The 22,334-nt window shown below is 41.2% G+C and overlaps 1 protein-coding gene across 1 annotated transcript; it reads left to right on the plus strand.

Moving 5' to 3' along the window:
* Positions 1–10,116: 10,116 nt before the first annotated feature.
* satb1a (SATB homeobox 1a) lies at positions 10,117–21,950 on the plus strand. The gene is made up of 10 exons (XM_085345899.1): positions 10,117–10,333; positions 10,594–10,770; positions 10,854–10,980; positions 11,570–11,693; positions 12,759–12,870; positions 14,524–15,056; positions 17,619–17,816; positions 18,093–18,248; positions 19,925–20,128; positions 21,069–21,950. The coding sequence occupies exons 1-10, from the start codon at positions 10,117–10,119 to the stop codon at positions 21,948–21,950; spliced, it is 2,730 nt and encodes a 909-aa protein (XP_085202025.1).
* The last annotated feature ends 384 nt before the right edge of the window (positions 21,951–22,334 follow it).

Raw genomic sequence — 22,334 nt, forward strand, 5'->3', positions numbered from 1 at the left:
CGAATATTTCAAAAGCAACATCCCATGAAAATGTTTGTTTGTTTGTATTTTGTTTTTGAGGGATCTGGACAAGCATCCTTTTTGTGGCTACAGTGGACCACTCCTTAGTGTATCACTCATTTATCAGCTAAAAGCTTCATTGAGATAAAAATCTCTTTTCTAAGAGAGACTATAACCAAGAGGGCAGCAGAAATTACAAAATATCCTTCTGTTGCAAGATGTTTGGGGTTTTCATTTATATGTTTATATGATTGCTTAACATGGCCGTGGTCAGGAGGTATAGTGAGTCATCTACCAACAGGAAGTCAGACATTTGCTTCCTAGGCATGGAAAAAAGCACTAGTATGAATCTATCTGTGTGTGATTGGGGGGAATAAGGCTTGTAGTAACACCTGCTATTAAGTACGAGTCCATTTAACATTTATTTTAATAGGATTCAAACATAGACTATACTCTTTAGTCTTTCTGAGGCACTCTTTAGTAAATTTCCTCCTGTGCTTATGTTGTAGAGAGGCCCACTTCTGATTCTGCTTCAAATTCTTTGATATGATACACAATTTATAGTTGAATCAATAGCTGCACACTGCTCAGCTCCTGAGGCAACAAGAAAGCCTCAAACTAAACATTTCCACCGTCATGTTTCCCAGCTGATATGAGGCTCTTCTCTGGAAAAGCTGTTTTTGGTCTGCAGCAAATATGTCTGTTGTTATTGTGGCCAAACAGTGATATCTCTTATTCACTGATCCAGGATGTGTTATTCAAAAAAAAAAAAAAAAAAAACGTTGGTATGTTCAGTAGTAACGTGTACCTTTGCTCTAATGTTCTTTATAGATAGCAAATGCTTTTTCCTGATACGACTCCCATGCAGCTCAGATTTGGTTTTGACAACAACATTAGCGACAGATCCTGGAGATTTCTTTGTGCATTAAACAGTTTTGTTCTTAGGCTGAATTTTCTGGAGCGGTAGGTCACGGAGAAACTGGCAGTCATTAGAAATCACTGCCGCTTGTAGATGATTTTCTTGCAGTGGAATGATTTGATGTTCTTTTTTCCACAGACTACCAGACTCATAAACATCCTCAACCTTTTTCTAAAGACCTGAGAGAGCTTCTTAGACCCTGATGACACGGCACACTTCAGAAGTAAGACAGCTCCAGAACTGGCAGAGGACTAAATTAGACAGTTTCCACTTTCCCTACAAGTTTCTATTTATTGGTACTTAATCTGCAAGCCTAATTCCTAATTTTATGGTTCTAAAGTAGTAAAATTTGTACTTTTTCCACATCATTAATAACTTTTCTAATTAAAATCTGCCTTTTTTCTTAAATCCATGTACTGTTATATACTGTTTAAAAGATGATAACGCGAAGTCATTCTGTGCTGCTGCGCTTGGTCTTTTCTGTTGGCTGTGGGCACTTGTGGTTTCTGGGTTCGTGCGGGTTCTCATCACCACTCTGTGCTCTGATGTTTTGACTCTAGTGATCAGGGGAACTTGATGGAAATGCTGTTGTCCTTACAAACCACCACACTGCTTGTTGTTGCTCCCCTCCCTCGTCCTGCGGAAACCCTGATAAGGATAAGTGGAAGAGGATGGATGGATGATGGATGGGAGTAGGACACCTGTAAATACTTTCTGAAGCTCAAGAAAAAAAGAAAATAAATAAATAAAAGATCTTCAAATGCTTCACTTGTTTGGATATTGTTCAAATAGTAATTTTTCTCATGATGTGCTTCTTTTCCACATGATAATATCTTCTAAAATGCAAACCTTTCCTCAACAGGAAACATTCAGTATAAAAAGCAATTTATTTCAGCATAAGCTCAAGGTGCTCCTAAGGAGCAGAGTTACTGAGATATTGGCTAACAGTAAGAGACGTTTAAGAAACTGCCTCGTGTAATAAAATCCCAATTTGCAAATCCTTATTTTCTCCAGTACGTAAATCAAGAAATAGGACTACATCCAAGTTTTCAATTTCAAGGTTCATGCTGCAAGTACAAGATACCTCTAGGAAATATCTTGAAACCTATCTTGTAAGTTCATGAACCCACAAATACACACATGTTCAACAAAAGCCATAACTAAACTCCATTCTAGGTCAGTCCCATTACCTACAGTGCTACAGCATGGGCCTAAACAGCAAAAGTCAAAAACAGTGCCTCCTACTCAGCTCTTTCCCAAAAGTGAAGCAGCTGTTTTAGTGTTTATGTCATGTGGAAAACATGTAGTCATCAGGCGCTCCCAGGCCCATCGAAATGTGAATCATATGTCTCCTCTGTGCCTTCAAACAAGCTCACGAACTGTACACGCATTCAAACAAATGCATTCAGGATCCACATAAAGAAATATGTGAGTCATGTCCCCGAGGTGAGCCAGAGCCAAGTAGTTAAGCACACAGAGCTTCTTCCATAAATGTGTCAGCTAATAAAATTAAAACAGACAGCCAACACACTGCGATGCTCCACCTGAGTAATTAAATGCTTAATGCATCGTTTAATCCTAATCACTGCACCAAATACACATCTTGCGTGCATGTGTGTGTGCGCCTCACAGTTAAGTTCATAGCAAAGTGACAGTCGAGCCAAAGTGAGTCGCTGTGGATTCCAGCGTTACCTCACCAGAAATGTTATTAAACCTCCAAAGATTAGAGCCAATTAAGCTTCCGCGTAATTATCAATCAATCACTGTAGCTGTGACAACACTTAAGGCACTAGAGAAAAAATTTTTGGGATATTAAAGAAAAATAGTTTATTTGCAGAGCTATCACCATGCTTTTTTATAACATTTACCTTACCCCAAAGGGAGAAAAAAAATGTATTTCCCTCCACACCACCTCCCATCTGTCCAAATTGTTTTTAATGCTTGCAAACACGGCAACTTTACACCTAACTTTATTATTAATCTACTGCATGAGGTGACATAAATAAACCTCTCTTACAGCAGATATTTTCTCAGCTCAGGTGTAACGTTTTAAATGGCTCTCATTTGGACGTGTCAGTGCCGGAGTGCTGCACACTGGGTCATTGTTATTGATTACTGAGACCGAGGCTTTGTTTACATTATTCATTACACCTGAAATGGCATTTCAGAATGTCTGTGGACATCCTGACACGTGGAGGTAGGGGGGCAATGTGTATTTGTGTCGCAGAAAACATTAGACAACCCTTGTCAAAATTTGGTGCAATGGATAGATTTCTTCCAGCCACCGTTCCCTAAGTCAGATAGCACCGCTAGGGGGCGGCAAAGTTACGTTTTATTAATCCCTCAGCTGGATGGTGATGTTGGTTTAAAAATGTACACGAACCCATTAATATGCACCAATTACAAGTGAATTTAAGATGTTTGAATAGTGCACAATAATAATAACTGTAATGAAGATCATTACGCCTATATGCATTTGTACTGCTTTACAGTAATCTCAGCTCCAGCTCTGAGTCTCTCTGTGTTATTTTGGTATAAACAGTTGGACCCTAATCAGATCTGACCTTGTGTCTGTATAATGTACAGTCATGCATTTATACTGAAGATTCCCTTGCGGCATTAAAGCAACACAATGCTAGCATTTCAACTTCACGTTTTTTGCTATGCGCGGTGCAGGCACACCTAATGAAAGAAACACACACACCTTTGCAACAGGCTATTTTACATGAAATATGTACAAAGCCACGTTTCCACAGATCAATACTGGTGTCCTCACTCACAATCAACACTGCACGGGATCTAATGATACAGGCAATTACAGAAATGTCACATGACACATCACACCTGCCCTCTTCTAACCAGTATTTACACTTCCTATCTTTTGTCCTTTCTTTCTTGTCCTTTGTTTCCATTATTCCCACAAAACAAAACCCATCAATTTTTCAATCAAGCAAGTAAGTAGGGCAGCATCTCGCATCTGATCCTGAGCTCACAATCTAATCTGAAACCTGGAGGCTCCTAAATTCAAACCTTTTTTTCAGAGACTTTCTGATTTGTATACATTTAACAAAGCCCCCTTAACACAAGGCTATGGTTTTTCAGGCAGTGTTTGATACCCATGCTGGTACATTAACAGACTGAGGAGCCTGTGCACGCCCCAGATCAGGAGAGACCTGAGGAGAGACAGTTGCCTTAAAGCCAAGCTATGATACAATGTTAGAGATAAGATTATAGTATGGCCATCTAATATGTTTGCAGAGAGATTTTTTCTGGTAAAGATGTTTCATATTAGAGCAAATGATAACGACAGTGGCTGAATAAGAATGAAGTAATATTACCAGGAACTCACAGCCCAAACCCATTGCAAGAGAAAGCCCTGCATTCAAAACAGGAATTTTAGACACAAAAAGATTTGGTTGTGCAGAGAATTGCCCCTGACATACATGTAATTCTACATTATATCATCAAACTTTTAATGTGAACAAAAATTCAATAAAGATTGTCAGTCAATCAAAGTGTAGCTAGTTGTTTACTCCAAGGACATGTAAGATAGCAACACACAAACATCTGTTGATACATTTAAGGGGCCCAAACTAGACACGGGTCATTTGTAACAGAGTCAAAAACAAACAGCTCAAAAATAGAACTTTTAGCAATATGCTGAATTTTATCGTCTGATCATATTTTTTTTTCTCCCTCCATTCAGTTTATTAACTGCTTATCCAATTTAGGGTCATGCAGCCCATCCCAGCTGTCATTTTTTTTAAGTGCTATCTTAATTTATGACTGATAATTACGGCTGCCAAATACATAACGGCTCATAAGTTTGGAGAATGACATGAGAGCTTATGCTCAGATTCATCAAATAAATTGTAACATTGATAGTAAATAAGCAAAGATATAAGCAAAGTTTTTTTTTCAAAGTAAAACAATCGTTTTGTCTTTTCATCAAATTTTGCAGCATCAGAGCCTGAATGACCTTTGACACTAGATGTAAGCTTATGGAGGTAATATGGTTATGCTTTTCACTCACACTTCTTACAGGCCATGTGGTCAGCTTGTTTCCACAATAGTTCAGTGACACTGAGATCCATTAACTATGTTTGATATTCCTTTTTTGTCCACTGCACTGGACAAAGACAGCCAGCTGCTTCTGCTGTTGTATATTTTGTAATAGTTTGGAGCTGTGTATAGGACCATTATCCTGCTGTAAGCAAACAAGTGTCCTAGGAGTATATCATAGAATTAAATAACATAGCTAGCCTTCTTATTTATCAAGATCACTTTTATCTTGTACAAATCTCCTACTTTAATCCCACCATATTTATATTAGGCTTTTGACATCAGGCAGCCCCACCCCTCCTCCTCAGCACCTTTGTCTTTTTTTGTTCCACATCTTAAAACCTTAGACAAAGATAGGAATTGAAGGAATTGTCTGTCAGCAAGATGTGCCTGGGGAACCCACACCAACAGGGGGCCCCCAAGAGCGCTTGAAACGTCACAAAAGACAGTTTGATTAAATGTATTTCTTGTGCATGTGACATATCAGTAGTACAAGTTCATGCTACTGCTATAATAATTTTTACTGTCAGAGCCAGGATCATGCTCATGCACAGTGTAAGTATTTGTAAGAAGATTGGTGTCCAAGTAAGTTTTAAAAAAGTATTTATCCCCCTGGGGCTAAAAAGAAAAGAAAAGAATCAGAGGGGGAAAAAAAGGAAGATAAACGTATGTTTCTGAGAATAATCACATATAAGCAGTTAATCATTAAGACTGGCTAACAGTGACATTAGCTAAACAAGAGCTTTTGGTTCAGTCAAGTTGTAGTGAGCTTAGGTGATGCTGCATGGAAACCACAGGCATTAAAGTTAATAATCTAGTGCTAGCTCTCTATTTAGTTGGTTTCTGTTTAATTTATTTAATATTGTCTGTTTTTACATTTGTCATGTGGCATTCGTCATGTAAAAATGAAAAATTTAATTTAGGTCATTATAAACTCTTGTTGTGCCCTTTTGCACATTTAAAAAAAACAATTGACTTGTTTTAAAAGGGCACTGTCTGCTCGTTTATTTTATTTCTTTCCAGCACACTAGAAAAACATGATAATGGTTTATTAGATGCATACTGATCAAGCATGGACAACATATAGTTAATAATGGTGGCACTGAAGTAGGCTGTTTGTGATGAGTTTAGCTGGGGGCGGGGCCCCGAATCAAATTCTGCCCAGAAATATAGAGAACCAAGAGTGACATCTTTTAATAATTCGTTAAATGTGTCAGGAACTAATTAAAATTGGAAATAAATAATGAATTAATTATGTTATTAATTCAGTGAACTTTGAATTAATTAATTAATGAATTAATTAATTGAATGCGGCATGAACTAATTAAAAATGGAAATGAATAAATAATTAAATATGTCATTAATTAATCAAATTTGGAAAAATAAATAAATAAACCTGTCATTAATGGATTAAAATAGAAAATAATTAATTTATTAAATCTTTCACTAATTAATTGATGTTGGAAATAATTAATTAATTTTCAAATATGCTGTCGAATTTTCCACATAGGGCCTATTTGCAAAAAGTTCTCTGATGTTTTCAGAGATGTGATGTTTCGTGAAAAGAGCAGCACACCCCGCTGCATGAAGTCTGTAGCCTTTTGGCCCCTTAACTCTTTAGAGCAAGCACATGAAGAAAGCTTTTTGGGTGGGATTGTATTCTGGACATGCAACTCCCCCAATTTATTGTTTCTTTGATAAGCACAAGAGATTTCATCTATGCTAAGATAATGAAGACTTTTCTCTAAATGATTAAGGACCTATTTACATTTATGTAGATGTAATCACGTAATGTTTATGTTATGTAATCATGTGATAAACCTGGATGAAGTAAAACAACAGGACGCTGTAATACACAGGTACGATGGCTGCTTAGAGAGCAACAGGACTGCTTTTCTTTCTATGTGACCCAGAACATCTGAGCTAAAATTGAGGTCACTGTATGCGCAAGTAATCCCTATGAGCCAGAAGCTCAGCCTTCAGGCTGCTCTAAATGCCTTGCTTCAGTCAGTATTTGTAATCCTAGGTCTGCATGACGTCACTGAGAGTGAATATTTTGGAAATGTCAGTCACACAGCTCTGGCCGTGAGTATTGGAGCCCCACCTATCAAACCTCCCGTTTAAAAGGGGCAGCCAATTAGAAGAAAGCTGGCTCAAAATAAGCATGACCTTAAAGGGAGAGGAGCTAAAATTGCTTCTTTCAGACAGCACCAAGTGGCAGTACAAGACTAACGAGTATTATTTTGAACTGTGAATCACACAAAGCTACTCTAGTGGAGTACCGGAATAAAAATGTGAAGCGTAATAGGTCCGCTTTAAGATCAGGGAGCAGGCGAAACAAAACTGTGCAATACTTTGTGCCGGTAATCCATTTCCCCTTTAACACCCTGACGTGTTGCCTCCACCCATGTAACGGCAGCCACCTCACTAACCACATCATGAGGTTATAATAACCACATCACATCTATGGCGAATGAGGTGGCGTGAAAATCTAACCTAATTTGGCTGAGATACGCGACTGTGTAAGCAGCAGGGTGTCCCCTGAGATGAGGCTCCGATTGAGGGAGCTGTGCGGTGCACTGCTAGCACGCTCTGTGAGCGTGTAATGGTCTTAATTATCATTTAGCACGGCAGCCTCATTGATGACGTATCAGGCCAGTGATGAAATAGTAGAGCAGAGAATAACAGAGGGGAAGAAATTTCAACATATAAAAACTTAAAGGCACGTGCACACACAAACTAGTAGATGACACACTGCTGCGAACCTTACTTAGCAAAATACCCAGAGGTGCAAGGGGAATGCTGCAAACACACACATATATACGCACGCACTCGTTTCCGCCCAGCTGAGTGACATCTCTCTCTGTGAATTAGTCACGATGAATGATGTGTAACCAGCCATGACTCGTTCTGGCTGGGGAGATAGCTAATTCACTTTGTTTAATTAGTCAAAAAGTAGTAGAGCACACTCCCGCTCCCCAAACATACACTTCCACTGCACACCATCCACCCTATAATGAACCGGTGAAAACAGACTGTCTGCCAGCATGAGTGATCTCTGACTCTTCATCTCTTTCTGTCTCCCTCTCGTGCACGCACGGAGCGCACACTTCGCCCGCTGCTTTGTGATACCCTCACAGAGATTTCAAGCACTGTCTGAGGATCTCAGCTTCCGAGATGGAGTGCACCTCCTCTGCAGTGGACCGCATGGGGGAGGTATGCTTACGCTCGGCTGCAGCTTAAGGTTGCTGCAAAAAGGGCAGAAGACAAGTTGGTTCCAATGATAACTCATGCAGCCATATCAACACTTCGAGGTACACTGAAGAAGTGAAGCACCTTGAAGCACTTTAAAACGAAATTTAGTCATTAAAAACAGCGAAACAGCCATTCTGAGTGTACAGCAATATACCAACTACTGTATACTTTAGCTTAATATAACCTTTACACATATAATATGAGCTGTAGTATAAACACCCTACACTACTGTAAATTTAGTATAGAGCTCATTCCTGCTCTTCCTGTAGTAGAAAAAAGTGATCTTCTGCATATTAAAAATCAGAATCAGAATCAGAATCAGAATCAGAATGGGTTTATTGCCAGATGTTGAGGTTTACAACATTAGGAAATTGCTGCGGTGCTTCAGTGCAGACAATAAGAATTAAAGTGCTATGTAGAAAGAAAGATATGTGCATGAGATATACATGAGATATATACATGAGAATAAGAATTATGAGTGCTACGTAGAAAGATATATACATGAGTGCAGGTGGTGATCAGTGCCAGACATGAAATGATGCAGTGACACAAATGAGCCTTAGATAATCTTGTGACAACATCAGCGTTCAAAAGTTAATATCAGTGAGCCAGTTCCACCTTGCCCTGCTCCACTTTGTTACCATGGAGAGCTCCAATACCCTAAAGACAATAATAAGTGCGTGCACAGCATGCGGCAGAACATAATAAATAGATTTATGCGCAATTGTCACATTTAATACATTTACGGAGCGCGCTAGTGAATTCATTATTACACCATATGTTAATGCAGCTGGGTCCGTGGATTTTAGAGACTGTGTAGGGAGGTCTCCCCCTCCCCACCTCTCTCTCTCTCTCTTTCTCTCTCTCTCACCCTCTCTCTCTCGCTATCTCTCTCTCCTCGTGCGCACAGCGCTTTGAAGTGTAACCAACAACTGCTCTCCCTGAGTCAGTGGTCTAATATATGACAGGAAATATACTCCAGGAGCTCCTCGGCGCACATTGTTCTTTGTGGAGCTTGATCCACAGAAGCAGCGTGCCCCGGTGCTCTGGCTGGGAGGTCGCTCACAACTTGTGCTGAGGCTAGTTTAATCGGAAAGCAAAGCGCTGTCGGGGAACAAGGGAGGATCGATCGAGATAGTTACTCCTGACACAAGGGGAAAACGAGAAAATTCAGATGGTAAACGGTTATTGTGAGTAATAGGACGCACAGGAGCGTGTCGCGGGACATACAGCCGGGAGAAGCGGATCTGTTCTCCAACTAGAGATCTATGGAAGCGGGGAGAACCATATGGATACAGACGCCGTCTGCGGGAATGGGCTGCTGATGTACGATAGCGGGTCGGGCATGCACGTTGTGCAGACTGAAACAGGTTGGTTTCGCCTCAGTCAAACTTCAGCAGAATCAGATGTCGGACTGTTTTTTTAGCTGCTAACATTGAAGCGAATCAGCGGCGCTTACAAGCGGCGCACCGGGAGGCGACGGCAGTTTATTGTGGGGAAATTGCGCTGTAGCATTCACTGCATCTTTTTTGTTATAAGGGATTTCAGTGGTTAGCCTCAAAGAGGCATCTGGGTGAAGGTCATCCCCGATGCTGAGACGGATATTTAAACCTTTGCGTGCACGTGTGTGTGTTTAAAAATATATTTTATTATGGCTACTTTATGTGGCAGTTTCCAGCTCACATTCTCTTGACGTTCACTATGTATGCGAATGTTAGAGCAGTTTGCAGTTATTTAATTGGTGTCTATGAGTACATATAAAAAAAAAAGTTTGTCAATAAAAGTTTAAGGAGAACTGGTATAAGTGACTTTTATTAGCTTACCTAGTGTAGTATTTGATGTTTAAGCGTCTTTATCTCTGTATTAGTGTAAGACCACAGATGGATCCCTTGTGTAATGGAATCAAGAAAGCTGAGGGCTGTGATCTTGCTGTAGACCCTCGCCCTCCTCCTGCTAAGCTGGCTCGAGTGGAGCAACATGAGGGGGGACCCTCGACCCAGGAGAGGAGCAGACAAGGTAGTCCTGTGGCCAAAAACCCCTGCATGGCACAGAAACCCACCACAGCGAGGTCACAGGGAAAGAGCTGGCACAGCAGAGGTACATGGGGTGAAAAGATGAAGCCTAGGGTTTGAACCCATATATGTATTTTTTTAGTTTTACACGGATCTTCTGTGATTATGGCTCAGCTGTGTTATCAAATTCATTGAGCTTATCTCATAACCCTAAATGTGTTTTTTTAATTTCAGCTAGTTCTGATGCAAATGCATGTATAAAAAAATACTTTGTATAAGTTGATGAATTACTTCTAATTACCCAAATGGTTTGGTGTATGGCATCATGCATGTCTGTCACCGCAGGGAGCCTGCTGCCGGTGTTCTGTGTGGTGGAGCACACGGAAAGCCCTTTGGAAGGAGAGAGGAGAGAAGAGCATGCTGAGTTTGTGTTGGTTAAGAGAGATCTGCTGTTTAACCAGCTGATAGAGATGGCCCTGCTGACACTGGGATATTCACACAGCTCTGCAGCACAGGCAAAAGGTAAAAACACTTGCAGTGCAAAGAAAGCGCAGCTTAAACTCTAAATCTTTCTTATTTTCACCTATGTATGTGCGTGTGTTCAGGTCTGATCCAGGTGGGTAGGTGGAACCCGGTGCCTCTGTCCTACGTAACCGACGCTCCAGATGCAACAGTGGCAGACATGCTGCAGGATGTTCACCACGTTATCACACTTAAAATTCAGCTGCACAGGTAGAGAGCAGACAGCACTCATATCAGTATGTTTGCCTTCAGGGTCATATCTTTGTCCTGTTTGTGTGAGTTATACATTGCTGCACAAATGTACATTCAGATGAAGTTTAAAGTGGTTAAATCATAGGTTTTAGTAATGACACTGAGTCAGCATATGCAATACCAGCACTTTGACACCAAATGTACTTTTCCTATTGTTTTTTTTAATATATATATTCTATGAAAACAGTGTACTGCAAATAAAGACGGACCTGATATCATTATTGTTATCTGAAGCTTCTTGAGCTTAAGTGTGCTTGTGATTTCTTTATTGCATTAGACAGTACATGTGCTTCAGCATTTAGACAACAATCCATGTTGGTGTCTTCTTGAAGGGATACTACTGAGCTTCTCTGGCTCTGACCGGAGCTTTTTCAGTAAATAACCATGTTGAGAGATTCTAATGAAATATGCTATTAAGTTACATCATGGAAGGTCTAGTAGTGTTTCACTTTGTTGTCAAAGTAAAACACTGCTGAGCTTAAATATACCTTTAAACAGTAATATACTAAAATCATCTAGTTCTTTTTTTTCTTTGACCTTTGTGTAGCTGTCCTAAATTGGAGGACTTGCCAGCCGAGCAGTGGAGTCACTCGACGGTGAGAAATGCTCTGAAAGAGCTCCTCAAGGACATGAACCAGAGCTCACTGGCCAAGGAGTGCCCACTGTCCCAGGTATACAAAAGAGAGATAATAATCTAAACTTGACTAAAATTCTAAATTAGCATTTAACATGCATGCAATTTAATCTTCTGTGCCCTCTTTGACATGTGGCAAAGAGTAAGCAAAGGGTCCAGTAGTTAGACAGGAAGTCCAGATGCAGAGATAGATAAGGTGTGGGGGCAGAGCACAGGAGGGAGAAACAGATAAAGAGAGATGGTTATCTCCTTAAAAGCCATGCTGCCTGCTTGCTGCCTATCTTGATCCTGTTGATTTTCAGTCCTTTGCTGTTTAGCCTTTTCTGCACTCTGGACTGATTCAGCGATAATCTAAATGTAATATCTTCAATTCTTGTGTGTTTAATTAAGCAAATACAGACACAACTGCAGAAATAATTGTCATTAATCACGCAGTGTTTGGGGAAGGCCTTTTTATGAATATTCATAATTATCAACCTGGTCGATCTATTATTTTGCCCGAGGCGTAGGACAGCTACAGTCTGATAGAGGATAACTGTTCACCGTCTTCTCTCTACCTCAGATTCCTCTCTTCTCTGCCGTGTTAAAATCTGATACAAGCAAATCCTTCCTCCCCCATCTCTCTTCCTCTCCTATCACTACCTTAACCCCCCTCTCTTGTTTGCGGGAAGCAGATTAAAATAAATATGAGAAGATGAAAGGTGTAATAAGATGTAAAGATTGCACAGGATAGTCTTCAGGGACAAACCATGTGTGTGTGTGTGTGTGTGTGTGTGTGTGTGTGTGTGTGTGTGTGTGTGTGTGTGTGTGTGTGTAAGAGTGAGTGAATGAGAGACAGAGGCATAGTCTCTGATGACCTGTAGTGTTTTGTTTAACTGCACACTCACACACGCATGTATGCATGGATGCATGCATACCCACACAGCTCACACACTGACACTCTCATCTGTCTTTATTATCCTGTTTACCTGGGGGTCTTTTTAATAACACAGATCTGAGTTCATTAATATCAGATGTGTGAACAGCTGAGACACCCAAGCCGCCCATAGCAGGAGCTCAGAAAATGTAATGAATTTCTATTGTCTTTTCCCCTCTGTTTCAGAGTATGATATCATCTATTGTAAATAGCACTTACTATGCAAATGTCTCAGCTGCCAAGTGTCATGAGTTTGGCCGATGGTACAAGCACTTCAAGAAGTCCAAATGCTTCAAGGGTGAGAGAACTCAAAACACACCTGTGAAGTATTACAGCATGTCTGATACACTCTAGATACTGATTATATGAGCTTTGTCCTACTAACAGGCGTCATACACTTTTAGCAACTTGAATAAAAAGATGAATGCTTCACCATTTTCATTTTATAGGGAAATTTTACAGTGCAGTAGCAGGAAAAGCTGTTGAACCCTTTAAAATAAGCCGTATGAATTTGTTTTTAGAGATAGCCAAATCGTTGAATAAGTTATAACTATGAACAGATACAATTATTTTATGAACTTTTACAAAAATAGTTGTATTCTTCAAAGTAAACCTTTGATCTTGGTTACACACAAACACAGTTCGGTGCGCTTTGCACATTTGTGACATTACTGTGGTGACAAAAGTTCGCAGGCATCCACCAAAACATGCAATTTAAAAGTGCCCCTTTATTATAATTCAGCACAGTATACCACTGCCAGTTACCTATAACCTCAATATTACACATACAGCCGAATTATTACCAGTACTCCTCAAGGGATTTGGATAAGATTGTCCAGTGTTGAGTTGGTGGGGTGATGTCAGTGGCTTCTGCTCCTCAAATGCAAAAAATCTTAGCTTATCTTAGCTTAAAAATCATTAACTGTTCAACAATGTCAACAAAAAAAAGAAAATATTGCATGAAAGCAAACTTTATGATAGAAGTGTTGTAGGAAATTGCATGCTATTAGATTAGTACTTAATAAAGTGAAAGTTTCCCACCATTGTAGGTGTCTCCAAGACCAGTTTGTGCAAACCGCACAAACCACCTGTCACAACTACTAAACATGTACAATACAGATTAAAAAAAAGTCTCTGAATATCTTTGCTGATGACCACAAATGCTATTTAAAGCAAGGACTCAGTAAACATGGAGTCTAATCCTTGAAATATGAATGGAGTACGTCTTAGAACAACTTAACTTATAAATTAAAGATGATCTTGAACAGGAATCATATCAGTTCCCAGACAACACCCATCTACCATCTGGGGCCAGGATGTTGGTGTCAGCTACACAGCTGCAAAGTGTCATGACTGTATTGTACATGATTGTGATGTAACCATGAAGGGACAGGCTTACACACCTGCCAAACCTGCCAAAGTTCCCAGAACTGGCTTTTCTTTTTTATTCGGGATGAGGTTTTACCAGTACGACAAACAGTAAAATACAAAATGCACAACAATAAAAGAACCAGAGCCCAGAGAGACAGTTAATCAATAAATTGTTTATGGAGAACACAAACCACTACTTAGGGCAATAAAAGTGGACTGTATTCCAAAGTGAAACCATGATCCCATGGGTGGAATACAGTGGAGGGAGTATTATGATACATCAAGATGCTTAACTAGCTACAAAATGGCTTCAAATGAAGAAAATCTATCTTCTGGTCCAGTCTAAACTTAGGCTTAAACCTAACAGAGATGCCAGTTGATGACCTGAAGAAGCTTATTTTGTTTTTCTTTACTTAAACTTGCGATCATATATGACCTGGTGACCAGATATTGAAGAAAACCTGGGTTCACCCACTTTTTCCTGCCACAATGTAAATCATCCTGTGACTTGGAGATGTTATTAGCACTTGAACAATGAGTAAAAAATAGTCCTGCCTCTTCTTTCCTTGTCCTTTACCAGACATTGACAACTTTTCTGACCAGTCCTCACATATGACCCTCAGCCAGCCAGCCACTGGTACCCCCGCTGACCAGAGCTCAACTCTCCTTTTCCCTCGTGGAGCGGTTGCCAACATATCCAACTGCCCACCTCTCAGTCTGCGCCCTCCTGGGCTGGTAACCCAGCCTCTGAGCTCCCAAATGGTCAACCAGCAGCTGGTGATGGCCCAGTTTCTAAACCAGCAGTATGCTGTTAGTCGCATGCTTGCTGGCCAGGGTTTGGCATCGTCACCACAGCAGTATCTGAACCATCCCCCTGTAGGGAGGGCTCCTGCCAAGGTCTTCTCTAAAGCTCCTGATCCCCAAGCCCTGCAGCAAGTGCAGTGCGGCCCGGGTGGAAGCTCTTCTGCCGGACTGCAAAACCAGACCTTGGCTGCGTCTTCCACTGGACCATCAGAGGTGCCGATTGACATCTACCAGAACGTGAGGGAGGAGCTCAAGAGAGCAGGCATCTCCCAAGCCGTCTTTGCCCGGGTGGCATTTAACAGGACCCAGGTATGGTTGCAGGAGAGAGCAAAATAAAAGATGCTGAAATCGAATTTTAAAGCAGTTTTCAACTCTTTGGTGGTGATTAGGTTGCTCGTGCCCTGGTGCTGCGGTGATAGCTAAGTGTGTTCTGTGAATATGTGAGTGTGAGATGGTTGGCACACTGGCATGGCCTTTGCCGTAGTGCCTCCTCCCCCTTGTGCATGTGTGTTTGTATGCGTGTGTGAGTGTGTGTTTGTGCCAGCTCTCTGCGGCACAAAGCCGGTGCCAGCACTGAAGCAGCAGCTGGGCCAACTAATCACAACCCCTCAGAGAACTGCTGCCTCCCTCTCTACCTCTATATCTCGCTGTCCATCTCACCACCTTTCATTTCATCATTAGCCCTTCTATTCATTTAATCTCTAACCCCCATGGTCAATCCATCTATATTTAATCTCTCCCTTACTTTGTCCATTGGTCTCCTTCATTTTGTATCCATATCTCCCTCTACTATCGCCTCCTCTCTAACACTAAAATGCTTTGTTGTCTGTGTCCATCATCTTATATTCACTAGTGTGCCCACAGAAATGGGGCTCAAAGGACCGGCTAAGCCCGTTGTTATTATTATTACCTTCATTATCATTTTCATCACAATAAGCAGAGTTAGTTATTATCCACCCCCATGTTTCCCTGTTGCCAAGTCCAAGGTGCTCTGGTGCCAGCCATACAAGTTGGGCACGATGCCAAAACGTCATCTAAAAGCGAGGGAAGCATTTGTCATTTGACGACTCACATCAAGCCTCCATCTCTTCAGAAGGCAGGGTTTGCTGGGCAGCTCCAACCACAATCTATTATTTGAATAAGAAGGCTGTTTCCTCTAAAGCCATTTCTCTGCCAGTGTGAAATCTGATTTCCTTTCAGGGAAGGAATCCCTGAAATTTGCATGTGGTGTTTGAACGCTTCCCTGTATAGACAGATACAGACAGAATAATGCTAGATGTACAGGCGAGCAGCATGCTAAGCACTGACTAGAAGCTGGCTGTGAAACCCTAAACTGCAAGGTTTTGTCAAGATGCCACTGAATAGGATTCAGAGTTGGATACGAGGCTATTGCTGAATTCCTTTAGTTTCACAAGAAACTTTACATTTATCATCTTTAAATGAAGACAGTGAAAGAATACATAATATTTCATGAGACCTTTTCCATTTGTGGTTCCTGAGAGACTGGAGCTTTTAATACCTGACCTGAATCATTTTGTTTGTGAAAGCTGAACATTCAACATGAAGGAAAAGAATTCAGGTTTATGAGTTCATATAGCTTTAAAGCAGAATTACAATATCTGTCATCCCTCTGTACAACTGAATGCTTACTTTTCCTCTGCTTCAAAGAAATGTTGCAGTTTGGAGTTAGATGAGCTCATCAGTATTGCTATCATATTTGATAAGAGCATTACTGATTGTTATCTTAACTCAGTAGTTCTTCTGGCATAAACCTTTTCAGAAAATGTCTATCTACCGTTAAGAATGAGAAATGATCCATAAGTAATTCTAGAAGAATAAAGGTCAGCATCACGGCACTGGTGAAGACTTGTTTCTTTTTTTCTATCATATATGGTGATCATCGCTAACCATTTCTCACTTGAAGGTCGAGATATTATCTTAAGTTGCCGCTTGTTTTAAATTATGTGAGTTTTGAATAAAATGAAGAAAGCAAAGTTGGTGTCCCTTAAACCATTTTTATACCACTAACATCATGTATGTTATACATTACTATATATAGATCGACCTGGAAAGGATGTGCTGCTAGGACATTTACTAACATGTACTTGAGAAGCCAGATGGCAATCCTGTGGAGGTAACAATGTGCGGTAGAGAGGGCAGTGGACTTTTTGACCAGATTGTATAACACAATCTTGGAGGATGAGAGGATGCCTCAAGGATGGAGAAGAAGTGTGATGGGACCACTTTTCAAGGAAGAGAGAGTACGTGAGTGAATGACAGGGAGACAGGTGGAAAGGTGAACATGCAAGGAGCAGACTTAGAGGTAGATGAGTTTAAATACTTGGGGTCAACAATCCAAAGCAACGGAAAATGCAAAAAAGAAAGTGAGAAGAAGTGTAGGCAGGATGGCTCTGGTGGAGACGAGTGCCAGGGTTGTGACAGAAGGATAGCAGGAAGAGTGAAAAGGAAGGTTTACTAGATAGTCACGAGACCTGCTGTGATGTATGGTTTGGAGACTAGCAAAAAGACAGGAGGCTGAGCTGGAGGTGGCATCACAGGGACAGCTCTGGTTGAGCAGTTTGGAGACAAAGTTAGAGAGGAAAGGCTGAGATGGTTTGGACATGTGCAGAGATGGGATAGAGGATATAATGGACAAAGGATGTTGAATACTGAACTTCCAGGCAGGAGGAAAAGAGGAAGTCCTCTGAGGAGAGGACATTCACAAGGTTGGTGTGACAGAAGAGGATACTAAGGATAGGGTGAGATGAAGATGGTCTGCTGTGGTGACCCCTAAAGGGAGCCGCTTATAGAAGAAGGAAAAAAATCCATCACAAGTATCAACTTACGCTGATTTTTCTGTGTGTTTATCAGGGCCTACTCTCTGAGATCCTGCGAAAGGAGGAGGACCCGAAACACGCCTCCCAATCTCTGCTGGTCAACCTACGGGCAATGCACAGCTTCCTGCAGCTCCCAGAGGCTGAGAGGGAGCGCATATACCAAGAGGAGAAGGAGAGAAGTCTGACTGTATTCACACCCAGCTGCAACAACACGCCACCGAGGTCCTCACAGGTCAGCCAGCAAAAGACTGAAAGACATGAAAACAAAAGTCTTGTAAACCAGCTGTGAAAGGTTAAAGTTGTTCATAAAACAGCATTGAAATATTCAAGTGTGAGTTCTGTCACTTGGCTCAACTATGCCTGTGTTAGCTCTCAAAGTGGAGCATTTTCAAATAAAAAAAAACATAAAAACCTTTGCCTGTTATCTGTTTCATAGTCCTCCTATTGCCCATTACTTTGCATAGCCTGTATTTAAACCCGGTTTTCCTTCTTGTTTGCTTCTTTTTAGTCAAGACTGTCCCCAGTTACAGCAGACAGAGGACTGCGGACAGACAGCTGCGTTCTCAATGTCAGCGCCTCTATCTATGAGGAGATCCAGCATGAGATGAAGAGAGCCAAAGTGTCTCAGGCGCTGTTTGCGAAGGTTGCCGCCTCCAAGAGCCAGGTACTTTGCTTCTTGTTAGTTTAAATCTGAGCATACAAACCACCCAATCGTTTCTATCGCTTGATGAAATGCTCAATTTTAGCATTCATTTATGACTCCATCGCCTCAGTTAAAGCAGCGATGGATACCGTGTGTGGAGGAAAGCCCAGATAATCAACCAGCAGCTGTACTCTGCAGAGGACTATCATCAGTGCATCAGACTGCTATTGTGTCCTAAATTATCGCTTTAATAGTCACCATACACACATACACACCACTCGCTTGTGCACACAAACATACAGTAAGAGCACATGCAAGTAAAACGTGATCGCGCGCACAGAGACACAGCAACACTAATACAAATACACACACACAAGCACGATTTGAGTGTTTATTGTTCTCATTTTTATGGCGGCCCCATAAGCTTGTTATTGCCTTTTGTTTTGAGGATAATTTCCCTTCATGGAATGGGGGGATTTTAGCTGTCTCATTTTCTCTTCCTCTCGAGCACATCTCCAATTTTTAGCTTCTTTCTTGCTTGCTTTCTTTTTTCTTTTCTTTCTTTCTTTCTTCTCCCATATAACTCCCTCTTCTTTCTACTCATCATCAAGATGTTTGGAGGTCATTCAGCGGTCATGCCAGTACAGCCAGGTGGTCCAAAACCCCTGAGGTTCTTTCACTGGCCTCCATTTTTTTTTACCTTACTTTCTTTAACCCCCACCCCTGTTTCCCTTTATTCTCTCGCACTCTCTCTATCTTTTATCCCCCACCCCACCCCCCGTATTACCCGGTTGTTTGGCAGGCAGAGCCATGCAGCATCTCCCTGTTCTATCTGCACTGTGCATCTGGATGGCATTGTGTGCTAGAGTTGGGCTACAGCCAGGTGTGTGTGTGTGTGTGCGCGCGCGCGTGTGAGCATATCAGCTTGCTTGCAAACATAATCATCCTCAGTTCATGAGTCTGAAACTAGCTTGGCTTTACGTTCCTCAATCTGTCACTCACAAGTTTCTTCCTTCATGATACACAAACAATTCATGCTGATAAGAAAATCTTGCTATAATCTTCAGATTATCTGGCAGATCCAAAAAATTTTTTTTGATTTTGTATGTATATTGAGAACACACTGAACCAGTTTGGAGTCAATGTATAGAGAAAGTTATTGTGAATTCATTTTTTTCCCCCTTTGGTCAATCCCTTTCACTGTATATAGGGTGCCAACATACATAAGCTAATTAAATGTAAGGCTGCAAATGCTGTCGCTAAACATGCATCTTCAAATTTCTGCTGGCAGTCTACAAGGCTTAAACTGAACCCCAGCTTAGCCTCTTTTTTAATGTGTGAGTTTACTCATGTTCTGCAACCTTTAAATTACCTTTTTTTATCTTATCAGTCTGCTGTACTGTACTGTAAGCATTTTAAAATAGACATAAACAGCCTGAAAGGGGTTGTCAAACATAACAGCATAGTCATATTGATATGGTCACGTTGTGTGATCTAAGTGTGTCGTTGGGGAGAAAACAGCAGCACTTTGTGCTGGAAATTTTTCCAGTGACATGACTAAACACATTGAAACCAATTCTAACTGAATGTAAGGCTGCTTATTCCCTTGCCCTTTATTAGTGAATGTGCTTTTAAGATATTTTAAGAGTTGTTAAGCAACTGTAGCCACCTTGTGCATATGCACATATTTCCTGTAGGGATGGTTGTGCGAGCTGCTGCGTTGGAAGGAGGAACCCAGTCCAGAGAACCGGACGCTGTGGGAGAATCTGTGCATGATCCGCCGGTTCCTCAGCCTGTCCCAGAATGAAAGAGATGCCATCTACGAACAGGAGAGCAGCAACATGACTGCACAACAGCACTGCATTGACAGGTTCACCCTGCTAAGCAATGACAATACATTGGTAAGACTTCCAAAAGTGACAAACATTATTATCAACAGACACTCTGACTTCAGTAGATCTTGCTTGAGAAGAAAACTATTATGTATTAGAGTTTTAAACAGCTATATACATGGCAGAAAACACTTGAGGCTAAGGTGTACTGACTTTAATTTTGTAATTTAAAAAAGTTATGGATAAAAAGTTATCAGAAATCTGAAAGTGAATACATCACATTGAATGCCAATAGATCTCTAGGGCGTGCAATGGAAAAGCAGCAGAGTAATGACAGCTAAATGCCAGAGATGTCAGAAAAAAAAAGATGATTACCACATTAAGCAATGATCCGTGAGGCTGATTAGTTATTTTTCTTTCCCTTCCATTGCTTGTGCATGGATTGATGGCTTGATTATAGGACAAACTCAAAGATAAAATGGTTGCATACCCTTCTGTTTGTGAACATACAGCCCACTGCCTAGCATATCATTGCATCATTGCCCATGTAGTGTTGACAAGAAAAGTCAACACCACATGGGCAAATTCAGATCCTGATGTGCATTTGCAGACATCAGTTCTGGGTGGCTGCACTGCAGATCACCTCACATGTGAACACTAAGGAGATTAAGATCAAACGGTCTCCACTACCCTTGATTTCACACCAGCCCAGATCATCGTGTCCTGTGCCTTTGCTCATATAGCAGCAAATCAGTGTCTAAACTCTGCAGATTCAATTAGATATGGTAAAAAAACACAAAAACAAAACACAATGGATGGGTGTGCATGTTAAGTTGTAGTTTCATTTTAACATAAAAGGTGACATTTCTTGAGCGAAACAGTCTCTGTTGACTTCACTTTATTTCATTCACAACTATTTAAAGTCAAACATAGTACTGCTCACACTCAAAACTAGAAAAATTTAAATACCAACCTTTTTGCTCTAATCACTTCTAATTTCTCTCATCAGTACCAACGCAGCTCTTTGATGCCACAGCAACACCATCTACAACCCCATCAACCCCTTCAGCCCGAGACAGGACCTCACCTTTCCCCGACACAACCCTGCGCTGCATCGCCAGCCGAGTCTGATGCTGGCGGTGCCTGGCAGCACTTGAGAGTACATTTGCAGGGCAGAGGCAGCAGCAATGGTGAGAGAGGGGACAGTAAAGAATGGGTTGAGGGTGGAAGAGAAAACAGGGACAGTTTAGGTGGGGACTGGGGTTGTGCTGGAACCGTGAGGGACAGAGGTGCAGAAAACAGCGAACAGGTATGGGATGGAAATATAGGGAAGGAAGACATAGATGACATCACGGGAGATGGCAAAAAAGGGAAGGTTAAGGAGAAGCTGTCTGTGAAATGGCCCAACATGAAGAATGAGGAACAGTGTAGGGCTGGGGTTTGTTCAGAGACAGATAATGAGGTAGAAAGTTACAAGGACGTCCAATGTCAGGGGTTAAATGTGTCCAGAGATGCCCTCGGTATCCTGCAAAGTTTCATCAAGGACGTGGGCCTCAACCCAGACGAGGAAGCGGTCCACACCTTGTCTGCCCAGCTGGGCTTACCTAAACATATAATTCGCAACTTCTTCAATAGCCAGGACCAAGGACAAAGCCAAGACTACAGCCCAAAACACAGTCGCGACCACAAGCATTACTGCACAGACCCAAACATCTTGCAGGCTAATGTGACTGCACAGGAACTGGAAGAAGGTGGAAAAACAGAAACAGAACAAAAGGAGGAGAACTTAACAGGAAGAAATGAAACAAGTGAGATGACTGTATTAAAAGAATCGGATGTTGGCACTCAAACTATTCCCCCTATGAAGGAAGAGCAGGAGAGCTACATTTAACCCGCATACATCCAGTAACATACAGCAGCTTGGACAAGCCATACTTACCATTTAGACCCAGGACCGGGTGCTTCTTCTCTCTGAAACATAGCAACTTCGGTGCAAATGCTTCTCACTTAAAATATTGCTCCAGTCCAGAGTCACAGCGTGTTGGTATTTATGTGTTTATAGGCTTGCATTGTTACACACTGTGGAAAGACTAATAAAATACTGTGTATACCACAGCTTTCATAACCAGAGACTTAAGTTATGTAATTACATAGAAAGCTGTACTGTGATTTGAGGATTCTTGATGCACTTGAGACAGTTTACTGTGACTGAACTTTAGTACATAGTTTCCATGTATAGTTATATTTCTGGGTGGAGTGCTGGGAACCAATACAA

Source organism: Diplotaxodon limnothrissa, linkage group LG22, assembly GCF_057381915.1.
Source record: "Diplotaxodon limnothrissa isolate DT_005_m linkage group LG22, D_limnothrissa_male_GT1.1, whole genome shotgun sequence".
Classification (NCBI taxonomy): domain Eukaryota; kingdom Metazoa; phylum Chordata; class Actinopteri; order Cichliformes; family Cichlidae; genus Diplotaxodon; species Diplotaxodon limnothrissa.

Bases quoted from the DNA above. Each gene is read 5' to 3' on its own strand.
- satb1a (XM_085345899.1), top strand. From the start codon at position 10,117: ATGGATCCCTTGTGTAATGGAATCAAGAAAGCTGAGGGCTGTGATCTT. The intron at 10,981-11,569 runs GTAGAGAGCAGA...ACCTTTGTGTAG, and splicing joins CTTAAAATTCAGCTGCACAG to CTGTCCTAAATTGGAGGACT. The intron at 15,057-17,618 runs GTATGGTTGCAG...TGTGTTTATCAG, and splicing joins TGGCATTTAACAGGACCCAG to GGCCTACTCTCTGAGATCCT.